This window comes from Hirundo rustica, chromosome 12 (genome assembly GCF_015227805.2).
Source record: "Hirundo rustica isolate bHirRus1 chromosome 12, bHirRus1.pri.v3, whole genome shotgun sequence".
In the NCBI taxonomy this organism is placed as follows: Eukaryota; Metazoa; Chordata; class Aves; order Passeriformes; family Hirundinidae; genus Hirundo; species Hirundo rustica.
Genome location: NC_053461.1, coordinates 13,754,831 through 13,773,362, shown reverse-complemented (window position 1 = coordinate 13,773,362; position 18,532 = coordinate 13,754,831). Strand labels below are relative to the sequence as shown.

At 49.1% G+C, this 18,532-nt stretch overlaps 1 protein-coding gene across 12 annotated transcripts in view; it reads left to right on the top strand.

The window, feature by feature from the left end:
* Nucleotides 1-2,208: 2,208 nt before the first annotated feature.
* Nucleotides 2,209-18,532, top strand: part of CADPS (calcium dependent secretion activator) — a 207,938-nt gene continuing 191,614 nt past the window's right edge. For all 12 annotated transcript variants that reach the window (XM_040076170.2, XM_058422205.1, XM_040076175.2 and 9 more), the window contains exon 1: nucleotides 2,209-2,589. In XM_040076170.2, coding sequence (XP_039932104.1) covers nucleotides 2,209-2,589 — 381 coding nt within the window. The remainder of the gene's footprint in view (nucleotides 2,590-18,532) is intronic.

Sequence of the window (18,532 nt, the reverse complement as noted above, 5' to 3'; positions counted from 1 at the left end):
GACATATCTTTCTTGAAATCCCAAAGATTTCTGCTTTCTCCTCTGTTGTGTGATCGTCTATAGAAAATATCATCATAGGTAGTGATGTAATTTATTCAACTTTTTTCTGCCTTCAAAGTTGGCACAACTGGACTCAGGACAAGGTTTTTTTCTGATGGATACTATAAAAATGGCACCAATCAAAAGAAAGAAATGCAAAACTAAAAGACAAAAAAAAAAAAAGATGACTTTGCTGAGGAAGAGACTTTTGAGACATCCCATCACCCTTGTGGTAGTTATCCTTGCATTAGCAATGTTGGGGGCCAAATGGCAATAGCAGGTGCTATATGACCTGTCCCCTTCACAAGGGACTGGCAGCAGAACCACACACCTTGGGTGAGCAGGGTTATTTGCAACACAGTAATGATGTCATGGTACTTCTAATTATCTGGGAAAAAATAAAATAGGGGCCATGAAATGAAATGATACTGAGAAAGGCTGAGAGGGGCGAAAATATCTTTTCCTAGCTTCAGTTTGGACCAGCTCCTTTCAACAGAAAACTTTGTGGGAACTTTACAATTTTGTTTTTTCCCACTGTGAGTTTGTCACCCCCAGGTCTTCCCACATTGCTGGCACAACACACACCATGGCAAGGTGATGTGTAGAATGTCACAGCTCTAGCAGATAAGGCTGATGGAAATGGGGAGACGTTGGATTATGCCTTTTTTTGACCTAGAGATGGGGCAACTGAGAGGCATTTTAAAAGCTTTTATTCTATTTTCAGTCCCATGTGAGGGGTGAGACAATACAGATGTTATACGGAAAAGCCATTTTTTGCTCTCTACACCAATTTTTCAGCCACTTGTCATGGCTTTCAGAAATGTAGGACCCAGAAGTTTTTCCAGACTCCTCTGCTACACTGAGCTTTTAATTAGGAGTAGGCAAAGAAGCTCAGAAAGCCCAGTTGTTATGAAAACACTGGAACACATCGTGAGAAGAGCCCATCTCCTCTCCCGCAAGCTATTCTCACAGCACCATCACCATGAGCCAGTGTTTATCTATTCTTCCTAAATATTTATTAACATGAATTAACAGGTGACAGGTATTTTGACATTTAGAAAAGAAGCACTGCTAATTGAGTACAAAAAACAAACCTTGAAAACACCCACCGACCACAAATACATGTAAATGAATTACCAATCACATCTGAAAATCACCAAAAAATTAAACCATTGAGCACACGATATCTTCACTGACTCATCCCTCAGAGCGGCTCCTGAAGTCCCCAGATTGCCCCAGGTAATCCTCAAAGTAGAACACCACTATATCATTACACGTGTAATCATTAGCGGCTTGGATGAAACATTTATCAGCAATATCACTTTTCGATTAAGACTTTTAGCTACACTGAGGTGCGAGAAGAGCCGCTTGGTGGAAAAACAGATGCTGCGAGCCTCAGGTCTGCGGGGATTCGTGTGGCTCGGGCTGCTGCGGGGACACAGCGATGTCCGTGTGGGGCTGTGAGGGCACCAGGGGCACGGCAGGGACATTGGTGTCCATGGGGACATTGAGGACACAGCGGCGTGTGGTTGCGGAGGTTCGGAGGGACAGCGGGTTCTCTGGGGACACCACGGGCAGAGCAGCGCCGGGGTGGGGCTGTGGGGACAGCGCGTTGTGTGTGTGGTGCTGTGGGGACATTGAGGACACCGCGATGCCTGTGTGGGGCTGTGGGGACACCGCGGGCACAGCGGTACGTGTGTGGTGCTATGGGGACATTGAGGACACCGCGATGCCTGTGTGGGGCTGTGGGGACACCGCGGGTACAGCGGCGCCTCTGTGGGGCTGTGGGGACATTGAGGACTCCGCGATGCCTTAGTGAGGCCGTAGGGACACCGCGGGCACGGCGGTGCGTGTGTGGGGCTGTGGGGACACCGCGGGCACACGGGCCCGCCGGGCCGCCACCCCACACCGCCCGCACGCCCGGGGCCATGGCGGCGGCGCGGCCCCCACCGGGCATGCGCGGGTCCCGCTCGGCGCTCGCTCCCCTCGGCCCGCGCGTGCAGCACCGCGGCCAGCGCCCGCGCGCACGGGGCGGGGCCGCACGGGGCGGGGCGGGGGCGCGCGGGCGCGGCGGCGCGCGGAGCCGGAGCCGGGCGCGGACGCGCCGAGCGGAGAGCAGCGCAGCGCAGCCCAGCGCAGTCCAGAGCGAGCCCGGCCGTCGCCGCCGCGATGTTGGACCCGTCGTCCAGCGAGGAGGAGTCGGAGGAGCTGGTGGAGGAGGAGAGCGGCAAGGAGCCGCTGGCGCCCGCCGCGGCGCGGCTCTCGCCCAGCCGCCCCGGCGAGGGCCCGGGCGGCGGCGGCGGTGGCGGCGCCGGCGGCGGTGGGAGCGCCGGGGGGCTGCAGCCCGGCGGGCGCGGCAGCAGCGCGGCGCGGCCCGCCAGCCCCAGCCCCTCGGTGGCCAGCGAGAAGGAGAAGGACGAGCTGGAGCGGCTGCAGCGGGAGGAGGAGGAGAGGAAGAAGAAGCTGCAGCTCTACGTCTTCGTCATGCGCTGCATCGCCTACCCCTTCAACGCCAAGCAGCCCACCGACATGGCCCGCCGGCAGCAGAAGGTACCGGCCCTGCCCTGCCCTGCCCTGCTGGCCAGGCCCTGCCTCTCCTCTCCATCACCCACCTTTGGCTGCTCGCTGCCTACCCCTGCCATCCACCCACCTGCCCCCTTCTTACCTACCCGCTGTTGATTTACCCCTCTGCACGCTCCTCTAGATACCCCTCGGTCTGCATCCCTGCCCATTCCTCGCCTCTCCTGCTGCTCCCCAGGCCTGCAGCTCCCCGGGCACCCCAAGGGCACTCCCGGCACAGGGCACCTTGGGCCCACGTGGTGCGGTTTGCTGGCAGCAGCCCTGTCCCGGGGCTCGGGGACACCCCTTGACCCCTTGTCACCCTCCGTGCTGCTCCCCGACATGGTCTCCCACACGGAGCCGGGGCGGTGACATACATCCTTGCTTCTAGTTACGCAACGTCGGGATTCGGGAAGTTTGGGATGTTTGAAGGTTGTCAAAAGCAGAGAAATGGGTTGTATTGCTGGAAAACACCAGGCACGTGCTGTTTCCTCCTGCAACAGGACTCCAAACTCCATGCTTACTGCAAAGTTTGCTTAACTGGGAGTGCTGGCACTGACTTGGGGAGTTGCTGAGTTTCATTTCAACTTCTTGCAAGTGTTTATGTGTGGCGAGCTCCCCAAGACCAGCTTCCCAGCAAAATGCATCAGCAGAGGTTTGTGATGAAGTCTCTGCCACAGTCCTGACTTTTCCTCCCCAGGTGTGTCACCACATCAGGGCTGCGTGCTGCTCCAGGCAGAGGCTGGGCAGGAGCGCTTCACCCGGGCTCCCCATCTCCAGAAGCTGTCCTAGAGCTTGTTTCTCCTCTGAGGCACAAGCTCCTAGGCCAGGGTAAAAATTAAGTTTCTTCTGCATCTGCACACGGGCATCTTTCAGTCAAAGGCAGCCAACTTTTCCCTGTGGCAGCCAGAGTTAGGTCTGTGGTGCAGTGTAGCCCTCTGAAACAGCTGGCTGACTTTTTGTCACCATTTTCGGTTGAGTTTCTTAGAAGGCTGTAGTTTTAGCCTTGATACTGTTCTGTGTTCACAAATGACCTTTACGATTCAGGCAGACTCCTGGATGTAGTGATGCAAACGACATTCAGTTCTGCTACACCACAGGACTATTATTAGTCATTGCAACATACGGAGGTAGGAAAGTGTATCCGTACTGTATCATGTAGTTTAAAGGCAATATAGGACAATCTGTTGCTGGAAGGTTGAATGATCTGCTTTTGTTTGCTGAGCAAAGTACATAGCTGAAATTAGAGCCAGGTTTGGAGTTTCTTTTATCTGTTCTTTTTGCCTACAACACTTTTCAACAGATTGTGAATTTCCAAAGTTGTTTTGGCTTTTGTTTCCGGTGCAACTTCTTTGTGTTAGAGAAAGATAATGAAACTTACGTGATTGTTAATTTCACTGAAATAAAACCAAACAAATCCTGCAACTGTTTCTCACATAAAAGTGAACTGAAATTGACAAGTAGCTTACCCAAAGGAGCATTCAGCATCTTAGCAGTTCAGAGAAGAGTGGCTGGAAAGAACAGTTTATAGTCCCTGAAATCAAAAAAAGTCCACTGTGAAAGGACAAGAGAAGGGAAAGGAAAAGGTGAGGAGTAAAGTGCAGGTAAAACAAAGAAGTTAGGAGTAATGAGAAAAATTACAAAATGACAGCAGTACTCAAGGATATGTGGAAGTTACACAGGATCTTGGGAGGAAGTAATCCGTTCTTGTGGAATGAAGAACATAGGGAAACATTTCTGGCTTACTAGCATAGCTAAAATAAGTGTGTCTTGGTGGGCTGACCATCTCCCTTCAAACTTAGCAGTGAAATGGAATTATGATAACTAAATTTACTATGATAACACATGTCAAATTGAGTTCACCCTTGAAAAGGTGATTTAATTCTGGTTTTTTTGTCTTCTGTATATCCCTATATTCAGTTGTCATGCTAGGATCCTTGCCCTTTTTTCTTAGCCATGACTCCTGAAGACAATTGAAGTTAATTAAAGGACTACCAGGGCCTCGAGTTTGTTGATGAACTTCATGTGCTCCTCTGCTTTGCTTTCCTCACACATCCCTCTGGGAGAGTGCACCCTTCCTTCTCTGGCTGGAGGGGGACCAGGGGGTGAAGGTGCAGGATTTCTTCCCTCTTGAGTACCAGGCTTCAGTTGCAGTGTGTAGGTTGGGTCATCAGCAATGACGAAAGTATCAGGTGCTCAAGACTCACCAGAGTGGAACAAATACATTTTGCTTCTTAGGGGAAAGGTGAGAGAAAACTGGATTTTGGTCCTGCTCTAATGGGGACTGTTGGGTCAGTTTGCTCATCAGCAGAGGAGGGATAAACTGTGTCCTTTTCCCTGTGCCATTTGCCTCTCCACCCTCACAGTCTGCGGTTTGCCAGGGAATTGCTTCATCCTTGAGGAAACAGGGAGCAGAAGATCCTCAAGCATTGTCATTTGCAGTCTCCAGGCTGGTGTGCGGGACCACGCTCCCTCCTTTCCCTGTGGTGCTGGACAGGGAGGCTGCTTGATGCACTGCACATGTGGGCTTCTGGAGATGCCTGGGCCTGAACCTGCGCACTGCAGTCACTGCCCACGGACAGGGTGTCTGGGAGCCACTGGGGCCCTGCCCGGGTGAGGGGACCTGGCTTCACACCAGGCTGCTCAGGCCCCACACCATGGCAGGGAGGTGGCACTGCAGAGGGGTCTGGGCAGAACTGTGCAGCAGTGAGTGCTGGGGACCTGTCCCCAGCCCTGCTCAGCAGGTTCTGCCCAGTGCTGGAAGGAGAAGGATGAGGTTTGGCTTCACCTGGCTCACAGCTCTCCCTGTGGAATGGGAGATGCTGTGATCCTGAGCACAGCCCAGGCAGGTGACCATGGCTTTGCAGGTGACCATGGCTTTGCAGGTGACCGTGGCTTTGCAGGTGACCATGGCTTTGCAGGTGACCATGGCTTTGCAGGTGAGGCTGTTGCCCTGCAGAGTGGTTTCCTGGCTGGGTTACCTGATAACAGCCAGCCCATCCCCACCACAGCTGAGATGGGCTGTTTTGCAGTCAGCCCCTGCCAGGCTCCCAGAGCCCAGGCAGCTTCTAAAAGCTTCACCTTCTTTGCAATTTTCTCAGATAAGAAAGAGTTGATTTTGTTGCGGTTGCGGCCCTGAAGTTCTTGCCTGCGCTGTGGATCCCTGTGGTACCTCCCCTGAGGTGTGTAATCCTCTCTCCTTGATCCTGCAGTGCTGCTGTGTCAGAGCTGCCTGGTGCCCCGGGGGCCGCGTGTTCCGGTGGTGTGACTGCACGGGCACAGCGGGCACCAGTTGTACAGCCACACACGCAGGTGTAGTGCTTTGGAGCTGGAAAATGCAGCCTGGGGTTCTGCAGCACCCATGAACCTCCCTGGAACAAAGGGAACTGTGTAGTTAAGGTGCTGTTGCACCACAAAGGTAATTACCTGCTGCTTGATAAATTAGAATGTATATGAGAGTGAAGAGAGCAGCAGAAAAGTGTGAATGGATGGTGTAGCTGGGTATTTACTGCGTGTGGGCATGACAGCACTGCTTGTTTACACCAGCAGCAAACTCTGTGTTTCAGATTTCCAGGTGAATTTAATCAGGCGTCACTCAGAACTGGTATTTTTCTGATCCTGACATGCCAGAAATTTCAGCGACAGAGGAAAAACTGTTTTTTAAGATTAGTGTGTTCAGGTCTACACCTCTGCTTTCAGTTTATTTTGATGTTTGTGGGGTAAGACTCCACTTGAGTACTACACATCCGTGATGTCTACCTGTAAGTTCTTTTATTTATATCTCGCTAGCAGTATTTCCTAAGGGAAAAGAAAAAAGAAAAAAAAAAAAAAAAAAAAAGGCTTATTAGATATCTGCCTGTGCTGTCTTGCTTCCCACTTAGGTTTCTTTTTAAAACCACCACTGAATTCCAGACACATTTGAGATGCAGACAGTGGTCTGCAAGATACTCATCCCTGTAAAGCTTGATGAAAATAGGGAGATTTCATTTTTATCTTCTACCCTAGATGGGAGGAGGGTGCAGTGTGTGGGCAGCCCTTGCTAGACACAGGGGAATCTGAGCAAGAGACCTACTGAATGTGGAGGGAAAACTTCCATCAGAGCTTACAATATTGCTGGACATGGAAGGCTCCAGCCTCACGATGCAGCTCAGGAGGAAAGTGGCTTTGCCAGCTCCGTGGCTCTCAGAACAATGTGTTTTATTACTGCAGATGGCACTGAGCTTGGTAATTGCTTGCCCAGGATGTGTATGGTCTTTTCTCTAGCTCGTGCTGATTTGTTGGAGGTAGAGTTGAGATGACCAGCTGTGCTTGGTACCTCTTCCCACTTGAACCCATCTGTCTGAAACCTTTGGGAAGAGAGCTCAGCTGGCAGCCTAGGGAATGTTGGACAAGGTGTGTCTCTGTAGTGATGCAAACCTTGGATGCAGGTTGTACCTCTTGCTAAATATCTCCGCAGCACAAGCCCTGGCATCGCTGGTTGCTCCTTCAAAATAGCGTAAACTGAAAAACCATTGTTGGGAAAGGGGCAGTAGAAAAAACTTTTTAGGAGATAAAGTGTGGAGAGCACATTAGGTCAGACATTGTTGCAGTCGTGGTTGCCATTGCCTGTTTTCCTTCCTGCAGAACAAGGAAGTAGGCAGGCAGGAGAGGAAATCAGTTCCCAGTGGGATAAATGTGGGATGAAGAAAGTTCCAGATATGTTACAGATTACCAGGGCTACTCCTGGGAGAAGTGGCTCATGATTTGGGTCCCTGTGTAAGCCTGTGGGATGACATCAGGTGCATTAACAAAATTCTCAGTCAAATTCAGCACAGCGCTGAAGCTTGTGCTTTGCTGAATGGTGATTGTTTTAAGCACAGTGCTTAATGCAGAACAGGTGTGAGGGGTCAGAAACTGTTAAACCGGTTACAATGCATCTTAAAACACTAAATTTCAGCAGGCACGCAGATGCTACAAGTTAGGACATAGTAGAGCTAGTGCAGCCTTCCAAATAACCACATACTTCTTCCTTATGGGTTGGATTGTTATTCTCATGCCATACAAGTTCTCTCATAAAACCACCAACGCATTGTTCTTTTGGGACAGACCCTGAACTCAGGTGGTGTTGGGACCTGTTTTAGCAGCTTTCTGCTGGAGGAATTCGTTTTTGTGGTCAGATTCTGCTCTGCTGGTCCCAGGAAACCCATGGAGATTTTTGGTTTTCTCAGCTCTGCAGGGCAGGAGAGGTAAAGACAATGCTGTGCTTGTTTTCTGTCTGTCCCTCAGTTGCTGTCTAGTGCTGTTTAAGGAGTAGATGCAAGGTCCAGGCAGTTCTCAAGTATGAGTTGAACCTCATGCACAGCTCTGTAGTTGCAGCAAAGCTTGCAGGATAATTAGTGCTACGCCTATTGCTACAAACCTGGAAGAGTAGTTAGGGGCTGGCTTCACCACTTAGATGGCTTAATGTGGGCACAGGCCGCTGCCACCATCAAATGAGAGCTGTGTGTGTGGCTGGGCTCTTGGCTGGGGCTGTCCCCAGCTCTGTGCCAACCCTGAAGTGAAGGTGAGCCTGCTTGCAGAGCATCACCATGGCAAGGAAGTTCTGGCACATCTGAGATGCTGTGCTGCTTAGCAGTGTGGAGTGCAGAATGTGATTACTGTGCTCAAATTGTCTGGAATCTGCAGAAAGTGGTTGTTTTCAGTTAAAACACTTATCATTTATTTTGCCAGTGCCTTATCTTAATTTAATTCTAGAACATATTAAATATTTGTCATACTTTGGCTATTTATATACTTGCAGTTTATTGGATTGTGAAGTGGGTAATTAAATAGGCTGTGAGCTTGGTCTTTGGCTGTTGTAAAACTTTGCAGTTTCTGATCCATAGCCTGACATTTCAATTATTGTGGGTGGCACCTCTTGGCCAGAGATGTTATGAACTAAGAGTGGAGAAGACTTATCAGATCATGCAGCTCCAAGCCCTGTTACAGCACACCATTTCAAAAGGTGTAATTTATGGCCTTGCTTTGCATAGTCTAGACACTCTCCCTGAAGCACTTTGCCTTTTGCACAACTTGTAATTCTTTCTGCTGAATGGTGAGTCACTTGTTCTCCATTTACCTATGTGGAGAGTGGTTGGCAAGCGATTTCCCTATGCAACTTTTCGTTAGTTGGAGAAATATTTAATTTGTTTTTAGCTTATTTAGCAGTAGCAGCCAAGCCATCACAACTCTCCTACTAGCAGTGTATCTGTACAAACCCCAGAGCTACTGCCAGTGCTGTAGTCCAGAGTGGTACAAGGTAAAAATCCTCTTTGTATTTCATTATGTAAACTTGATCAGTATGTTAAGACCAATCGATACAGTATGATCAATAAAGCAGTTGCTTGGAGGTTGTTGATGTTCATACAGCTAGTGGCTTCAGCAGCGCCAGGGTTTCACCCATAAAATGGTCTCTAGAAGTCACATATTTTAGTGTGTCTGAGAATTTAGACTAATTAAAAGAGTAGAGTTCCCTTAAAACAGCAGACGAAGGCACTTACCCTGGTGGTGAGCAGCCCTTCTTTATTTGTCACCCAGGACGGTGGGTGGGATTTGATGGATAGCTCCTCAAGGGTCTTCCCTTCCTGGAAACAGAACAGGGTGACATCCAAGGGAAGGTGCCACCTCCCTGCCCAGATCTTTTAGAGCATGGTGCAGGCATGGCAGGACAATCAGAATTGTCTCCTCATCTTGGATGCTCCTTATGCAAGTGGCACCACCAGCTCCCAGTGGGGAGCCAGAATTGGGCCACCCTTCTTGAAGGGCATGCTCCAAGGTCCAGCAGTAGGGTCCAGCTGCCTCTTCATGAGGGTGGAGAGGGGAGATGCAAAAGATGGAAGGTTCCCCTGTGTCATGACCTTGTAGGTACTGACAAAAATATACAGAGCATCCTAGTCTGGCAGTTGCTTTGGAAAAAGTTATTTGTGGGTACAGGATATTTGGGTTGCTTCAGCCAGGTTTTCCTCTGAATTTTGTGGGCTTCATTCTTAAAACAGGACATAAAGTGCAGTCGCTGAGCGTTTGATGTTAACCTTTTGAAATTGTTGTTTGAATTGTTGCTTTTCGTGATAGTATTTGGTATTGTTTGTCTGTGATTCAGGCTGATAAAGCCAGACATTTTCTAGAATTTAAACACCTGAGTCAAAGTGTCATGCAAATATTTATTCAGCTTGGGGTAAGTGATGCTGTGTTTGTAGTTGTCATAGTTCAAAACCCGTCTGTCTACTTCACAGTAAGGTGGGGAGCTTGGACTTTTAGTAGTGTCAGGTATATAGTGACCTTCATGGGCGTCTCCCCATACCTAAATGTTAATATTTGATGAAGAGACTTAATGAAATCTAGATTTAGTCCTGTTTTTCCAGGCCAGAAGGGTGGATTTTTTTAGTGACGGTGCTGTGGTGTTTATCTTTGGGGATTGGCAGTGCGATGTGCAAATCTTGAAAGGACCCCATTGACTTTGGTAGGACTTTGGGCTGATGCCACAATGCATTTGTGTAATACCCTGACAAACAGGGCTGATGGTCCAGCACTGGCCTTTTGTGATCTTGTGTGCTAAATTTGGGTGACATTCACACAAGGACAGGGTGCTTTTTAGACTTCTAAGATGAAGAGCCTTCAAATCTAGCTTTGTATGTAGACTTTCTGCAGACCACCTTGTGCTCCCTTTTTGGGGTGGGATTTAGATCCACACTTGATGATTTAGGATTAGTGTTTATGACCTGGATCTGATCCTGTACAAGCATGGAGCAGAGTGACCCAGTCCCTGCAAGTCTATCACTTGCTGTATGTCTTCAGCCAGGTAAAGAATTTAGGGGGGAAAAAATCAGTAAACTTTCTGGCAGTAGAAAAGAAGTACTTGTTTAGTGTGTTGTCGTTGCCTGATGCACTTCTGCAGGAGATAGAGGCCTTGTATCCAGAGCATCTGCAGCACCGTGGCATGCATAGGCTCAGTTCAATCTCTTGGAGCAGGGATAAAAGGGAGTGGTTTGGCTCCCAATTGCCTGTCTGGCACAAGGGAGGACAGTAATAAGGAGGAAAGGCTGTTTTCCAGGCACAAATGTTGAGGAGCTACTGATAGAAGAAGCTATTTGTTAATAATTGTCTTGTTGAAACAGTCTCACAGGTTACCTTGTAAAGAGCAGTGTCTGCTCTAGCATTTGAATTTGATTTCCAGCATTTGCATTTGATCCTGAGAACCCATTGAGCTGGAGAGGATGGCAGTGAGAGTTTGTAGATTCTGTGGGTTTGTAGCAGCCACTGATGTCTGTTAGTTGCCGTGTGTGCTTTCAGTCGGTGAGGTTTGAGGGGCTAGTTGACTCCTGTAGGATGCCATTCTCCCTTTCTCGGGGAATTTGTTAAGTAACTGAGGCACATGATGCCAAGTTGGAGTTGGTCTGAGGTGCAGAAGGCTTCGAGCCTGTTGAAGGATTTTACCGCTTTAAGCACGCCAACCCACAACCACAGCCCACAAGTTTTTCTCCACCTCCACATCACAGGGGAGCAGCCCCATGCTTTCCTTAGAGCCCCTCAGAGAGGGACAGGCGTTTGCCTTTGTTGGTAGGGATGTGGGTGTGTGAATGAGGATCATTTCAGAGCTCAGAGTGTTGCAGCCAGCATACAGAATCTGGTGGCACTGGCGAGGGCACGGTGCCTGGCTGGGGGCATCCTGGTGAGGCAAAGGGACTTGGCTGTTAGCGGGAAAATAGACCGATACTCCTAAATACAGCTCTGTGCTCACTGATGTTGGTTCTACAAGAAGGCACCCAACCATCTGATTTCCAGCTGGTGCTTTGCTTGGAAATGAACTTTTATCCCAAGGAGTGATTTGGGGGAGCCCTGTCCAGCCAGTTGGCCAAGTGAACATAAATACTGCGAAGACACTTTGGGAAGAAATTTCTGGGCTTGATCTGGGCAGCATTGATATGTGGCTGGTACAAATGGCTGTGGAAGGGAGAAGCTGCTCCATGAACAGCCAGCCAGATGCAACCTGTGTTCCGCTCAGTGCTTCCCCTCAGGTGTCCCTGTCTGATGGGTGTGGGCTTGGAAGGAAGGAGCATTCAGGTATTTTGTTTTAGGCACAGAAATTACTGGATTATTTGGGAACAATAAGTTGTAGCTATCCAGAAGTTCTCTTGGACTGCTGCTGATGCTGCCAGGGACTGTAGTTTTTACAAGGAGGTGGTTTCACTTTGCCTGGTGTGCTGTTGCAGGGGGTCAACTTCCCCCACACCTCAGCAGCAGCAGATTTAGGCAGTTGGAAGGTGATGTGGGTATCACATAAGCAGAACATCAAGCAAAAGGCAGTTTTCTTCTAACATGCCAAATAACTTCTCCTAATTCAGCAAGAAGGCACAGATGCTTTGCATGTTGCATGTGACGAGTTTGCTTTTATTGCCTCCACCACTAGACTTCTGTCCAGCAGACTGCTTCCATTCTTCTTGCAACCAGAGATGACAGACTTGTCTCTGCCTTGGGGGGAAGCTATGGGCTGACGCAGCAGGAGCCAGCTGCCTTGCTACCTGCATGGTGACAGTGCAAGGAGGCAGGAAGGCCACAGCCAGCACTTCTTCAGCCACAGGCAAGGCTGCATAACCCTGAGAGTGGTGCACACTGCAAAAACCAGCATTGTGCCTCCTACCCTGGCTCTGCAGACCACCCTCTGCCAGTGAGACCTCTAGGCAGAAGCCATCTGCTGCTGTTATCTGGGGATGCTCTGAGCTGCATGGGGTTGAGTTTTGGTGCATAGCAAAGAGCTGACTGGAGTTAGGACTGCAGAGACTTTGTGCTCAGTCATTTGTGAGGGAAGAGCAGCTCCCAAATGTGAATTGATGCCGGAGCACTGTGATGGGAAAGAACGGGGAGCTGGGAAGGGCACAAGGCCTGGCTGAGGGAGTTTGGAGTTGGGAAGTTTCAGCTTTGCTTCCTCCTTTTATCAGGTGTTTGGTGCTTTAGTCTGCAGACTTTCCTCCGCTGGAAGGGTACCTCTGAAGGAGCTGGGGCAGGGAGGATGGATTGCTGGCAGTTCTCAGGTGTGGCTGTGTTTTCATTTTCCATCTCCCATTTGCTCTGCATCAGGTATGCCCAGGGCTGTGCAGAGATGATGGGGAATAATACTCTTCTAGCTGTCTCAGGGGAGAGCTGGTGTCCTCAAAAGACTTGAGTTGTTCGTGCAGTGGTGGATTATGTTAGCCAAGGCTCTGCCTGGTACGATTCCTGCTTGTTTATGGGCTCCTGGACTTCAGTGGTACCTTCTGCTCTGAAAGATGTGGGTTGTAATTCTGCAAAGAACCCTACCCCTGCCTTCAGCTATGGTCTCATGAGTTTTATCTACTCCAAGAGCTACTTCTTTCCCAGAATGTCTCATGACACATTTCCACACAGACTGAGCCACATGCCCAGCAGGGAGAGCGGCAGTTGGTGCACTTGTTCCAGCCTAACTGGTGTAAGGAGGGAAGGCTGTGCAGGGAATGGCATCAGAGAGCCTGTTTCTTAAACAGCGAGCTGGCTGCTAGTATCAGCTACTGTGAGCCTGCATGGCTGAGCCATAGGCGTCTCCTCGAGGGTTACACCAGCACATGAGCCTGCATGGCTGAGCCATAGGCATCTCCTCGAGGGTTACACCAGCACATGAGCCTGCATGGCTGAGCCATAGGCGTCTCCTCGAGGGTTACACCAGCCTGTGAGCCTGCATGGCTGAGCCATGGGCGTCTCCTCGAGGGTTACACCAGCCCGTGAGCCTGCATGGCTGAGCCATGGGCGTCTCCTCGAGGGTTACACCAGCACATGAGCCTGCATGGCTGAGCCATGGGCATCTCCTCGAGGGTTACACCAGCACATGAGCCTGCATGGCTGAGCCATGGGCATCTCCTCGAGGGTTACACCAGCCCATGAGCCTGCATGGCTGAGCCATGGGCATCTCCTCGAGGGTTACACCAGCCCATGAGCCTGCATGGCTGAGCCATGGGCGTCTCCTCGAGGGTTACACCAGCCCATGAGCCTGCATGGCTGAACCATGGGCATCTCCTCGAGGGTTACACCAGCCCATGAGCCTGCATGGCTGAGCCATGGGCGTCTCCTCGAGAGTTACACCAGCCTGGGGAGGGAGTTATGGGTGGAGCGTGCCTGAGGTGTGGGTAGGGAACACAAGAGACATGCCAGTGGCATGATGGAGGAAGGGAATTTGACCCTTGAACTGCACTTTTAAACTTCTGATTTTGCTTGTTTTTAAGTGCTGTTACAAGTGCATGTGTAAAGGTTATGAACTGAGCAGGATGGGGTCTCCATGGGCATTGTTAGATTTCTCCATCAGTAGTGAAAGCCACTGAAGTGCCTGGGTTCCTGTGCCACACACATGGCTGGCTGATATAAAATGGATGTTTCCTTCTAAGGCTGCATTGCATCCCTGCTGCTGAACTTTTATTTGGAGTTCCTCAAACTATGACCTCTGAAGCCTTTGTGGCAAAGCTCCTGCTTGGTACATATTTCATGCGGCAGGAGGTGAGTGATAGAAATTCTTTCTGTAATTTCATCTCTCTGTAAACTCCCTTCTCTCAGCTTCTGTTGCGTGCCAAAATATTCCTTTCTGCACAGAAGTCACCCCAAAAGTGAATCAGATCCTGCTGAGCAGGACAGTCTTTCCACTACCTATTTATAGTGCATGCAATTACCCTCCATGCATCTCAGAATTCTAATTGCCTTTTTATTGCTGTTTGTAGTGTGTTAAAGGTTTTTGAATGCTCATGCCTTGTGTTCTCATTAGCTCTATTTATTCCTCCTTTGGCTCCCTTCCTCAACCTCATCAAATTTAGCATTTTCGTGCCTCCAGGGCCTTGGGCAGCTCTGCCACTTCTGATTTCTCCCATGTCCTCGCTTGTGTTGCTGCTCCAGATGCTTTGTGTTCCCCAGTCTCGGTCTGATGTGCTCTTAGGACCTGTCTCCTGGAAGGGGCTCTGTGCCTGCTGTGATACCCTGCCAGTGACCCCTTTGCTGGGCAGGGTGGCTCAGGGAAGGTGCCTCAGTGTCTCTAAGGCAGCTGTCTTGCATCAGACAGGGCTGTTCAGCATGGTGACGCTGCCCAGGCAGTTAGGGGCAAGTACATGATTTCCAAATAGGGAGCAATGGTCAAGAGTCTTGGGAGCAGCTGGTAATAGGGACTGGGAGTTGGTAAGCCAGGTGGGAAGCAGGTGCTGTGGCCTGGGGTCTCCTGCATGGATTTGTTTTGCCATGATGGCCCCAGAGCTGCTGTGTCACCAGTGGTCCCCTTGTGACAAGGTGCTTCTCTAAAGCTACAGTCTCCTGAGCTGGGAGCACATACAGCTGGTAGCACTGAGTGCTTTTTATAGAGCTTCGTGTGTATCCTGTACCAGTTTTCACCTGATGGGCTTGTACAGCACCTGGCACCCTGGTGGGTCACTGGGGACAAACAATAGCTTGTGTTTGTCTTGTATAGTTTCTTGAGTGCAAAGTCCTTTACAATGTTGTTTGCTTTATGTTTTAGCCTTGTTGTGTGGCATTTCCATAACTCAGATTAATTTAATTATCCCCTGAGGTGCTTGCTTGCTCACAGTTGTCCAGGACTTTATTGCCCTCCTCTTGTGTATTGAGGAGCCCACACAAATCTGAATCATCAGTGAATGTAATCACGGTGTTTGATGTTTGTTCTTCCAAGTCCATGATATATACAGTGAATGAAACCAGCCTTAATACCCATCTGTGCCTCCCCTTTCAGCACTTATGTTCCAACGTGCTTATTTACTATGTACAGCCCTGCCACTCAGTCCTACCAGCATTTGTATTGACCAGAGGAATTAATGTTTCGTGCAAAATTGTATCAAAAGCCTGCTCAACCTATAGGTAATTTATGGCCAGAGCTTGCCATCAGCAACTTTAGCATGTCTGCTGAGCACGGTGTCTGCTCAGGGAGGGCTGATCTCAGCAGCCTGCAGTGCTCTGTGGGTTGGGGCTGAGGATGGGTGAGTGCTCCATGCTGCCAGCCAGCATCCAGCGTCCCTGCCTGCGGCTGGTCTCAGCCTCCGACACGGTGGCACTTGTGACATGGGCTGTGCAGCGTTACTCTAGGCTGGCATCCTCATCTCTGGGCTCTGGCTGAGTGTGAGGGTTTGTTAGTCAACAAGAAAATTACTGAACTGAAACAGCCTGGAGCTCCTTGGCCTCAGCCGGAGTTTGCTGTTTCAGGTTCCTTGTGAAAGGTGAAAGCAAAGGCAGCGCTTGGCAGTTTGGGCACTGACTGGGGGCTTGAGTTTGGGCCAGGTTGCAGGTTCAGCTCTCTGCGTACTTCTTCACAGACTCACACAATAATCCAGATCTTTCTCAGACTGTTGTCAATAAGAAGGTGGTGAAAATATTACTCCTTCCTCCGTAGAACACTGTAAGAGACAGTGAGAGCTCGTGAGATGCTGAGTTAATTGTTTAGTGCAGGATGCAGGTCTGGGCAAGCACTGGGGCTGGACCTGGTGAGAGTGGCTGTGCTGTAGCTCAGACACCCTCACACACTGAGCACCAGGGGCTGTTCCTTCCGTGACACACTGTGTCCTCCAAGCAGCTTCTACAGCTGCTCCCTCTTAAAATAAGACAGTTAATAGTCTTGCATAATTCATGCTTACAAGTTGTACACATTTGATGATAGCAGGAGCCGATGTTTCATTTACACACATGGGGCTTCATATAGATCTCAACAGCTCTGTGAACAACAGCCATGCACCTTTTCCTGCTGTTTGCATTTGGGCAGGTGGACAGCAGGCTGGGCAGTTTCCATGGGCAGGGCAGTGCCTGGCTTGCCTGCAGCCAGCTCCTCTGACATTTCCTGAGCCTGTCACGGGTGCTGCCTTCCTTCGGGAGGGAGAATTGCACTGTAATACAGAAGCAGGACAGGAAAATCTTCATCCTTATTGCTCTCAAAACCCAACTGCTATATGAAAGGATGGCGGTCTGGAATCCTGAACCTAGTTTTGCATTGCTGGGAGTCTGTAGAGCGGGGCTCTGCTCCAGATGGACTCTCTCGGGATGCATATGGATGTGCTCTGGCTGCCCTTGCTTGGGGCACTCTCGGTGCAAAACACGGCCTTCAGATGTTTGTGCTCTGGTGATGGCTCAGGCTTCAGGGACAACCAACTGTGACTAACAGGAGATGGGCATTTTAACGAGTGTAGCAGCTCAGCTGCCCTCTGTTAAAGCCCACAGAGTCAGGAGAAGAGTAAGACCTCTGATTCTTTCCTCTCAGCCAAAGGCATAAGAGCCAATGTCCAGCCAGAAGCAGCTGCCTTGCTGTTAGGTTGCTGCAGGTTTGGGAGGGAGGTACAGCTGCTCCAGTAGCGTGGCAAATTATCTCCATTTATCTTGTGGTGTTCTGCCTCGATGATGTCAGAGGCTCTCTTTACATTGCATATATTTTCAGACTAAGCAAATCACAGTAGTTTTCCTATTAAAATTTAATTATGAAAGATGACACTTATAAGTGATTTATTTTCTTTTTTTTCTTTAGCCAGTTGTTTCATTTGCTGTATAACCCTCATGCTAATGGTAATAATCTTTCCTTGCTGTGACTCAGGGGAACAGATGTGCCTTTTGAATTTATTTTTTTTACCTAGACAGATCTTTGTGGTAGTTTGTTTTGCTTTTTTTTACATCTCTGATTACTTGCTTTGCAATGCTGTGACCTATATTCAAGGTGAAACTTCTGATAAATACTTGCTTTGGAGAGAGAGGAACAACTGTGTTTTTGAGAAGATTAAGGCCTGTCAGGCAGCAATCCTCATTTCAATTAGACATCAAAATGCAAATCGTTCAGACTTCAAAGTACGTCAAGGTAAGGGTAGAAAGGACTTTAATACATTCTGAGATTAAGTTGAAATCCTTGAGCACTTTAATTGTTCTTGGTTAGTTACGCTGTCTAGGAATGGTGTGGGGTTAAGTCACAGTTTTGCAGGGAAGCCCTTCAAAGATATTTTTATTCCTAGGACTTCAGGGAGGGATTTGCTCGCCTGGATGCTTGGGCGACTTAGCTACATTTGGAAGGGTGAATGACAGAGCCTGAGCAGTGGGAAGACTGAAGTGTTTTTTATATTTCTGCTTGAAGGTATTAGCTACCGTTTTATGAAATGTAAATTAAATTCCTACTCTTCGTTCTCTTATTCTTGTATCTCCTGACTTCTCAAGCAAACATTAATGAAAAAATTGTGGGTGAGAACCAGCACAAAAACCAGCTTGTCCCTGTTGAAACCATGGGTACAAGGTCGTAGCTGTTTATGTAACAAATCTCACAGGATTCAAAAAATGGCCTTGGTGTCATCTTGTGCAATTTTTCAGAGGTGTTTATGGAGTCACAGCACTACTTTGCACCAAAAATTGTAGCCATACACTATAGTTGTACATTGTGCACTTCTTTGTACCCCCTTTGAAATGATCACACTTTGTAGATACAACACAGAAGCTTAACAAAAAAACCAGCAAAAATGCAAATTATACATCTATCTTGTTTTAAAAAACCAATTATGTTAGCATGTAGACGCAGCTCTAGAAAAAATTCTGTAGACAGAAAAACTCTCTAAATGTCTGTGTTCATGAGAGCTGGACCTTGTGTGAAGAGCATTTGCAGCCACCTCACATCACCCCCTTCCCAAGAGAGCCAAGCAGCCGGTGAGTTCCCCATGGCTGTGGATCCCCCTGGGCCCCATGGGGCTGGGGCTTTTTTTGCAAGGCAGATCTGGGCATTGCACTTGAGAGTTGCTGCGCCTTGGTAACTCAGCAGAGGTGGGAAGGGCTACGAACGGAGAGGCAGAGGCAAAGGAACAACCTCCTGCATCATGTGGGTTACTGCTGAATCACTGTTTATGCTGTTTCCATACCTGCTGACTTGATGCATGGAAATAGGGTACCTCTATTTTTAGTTCTTACCTTG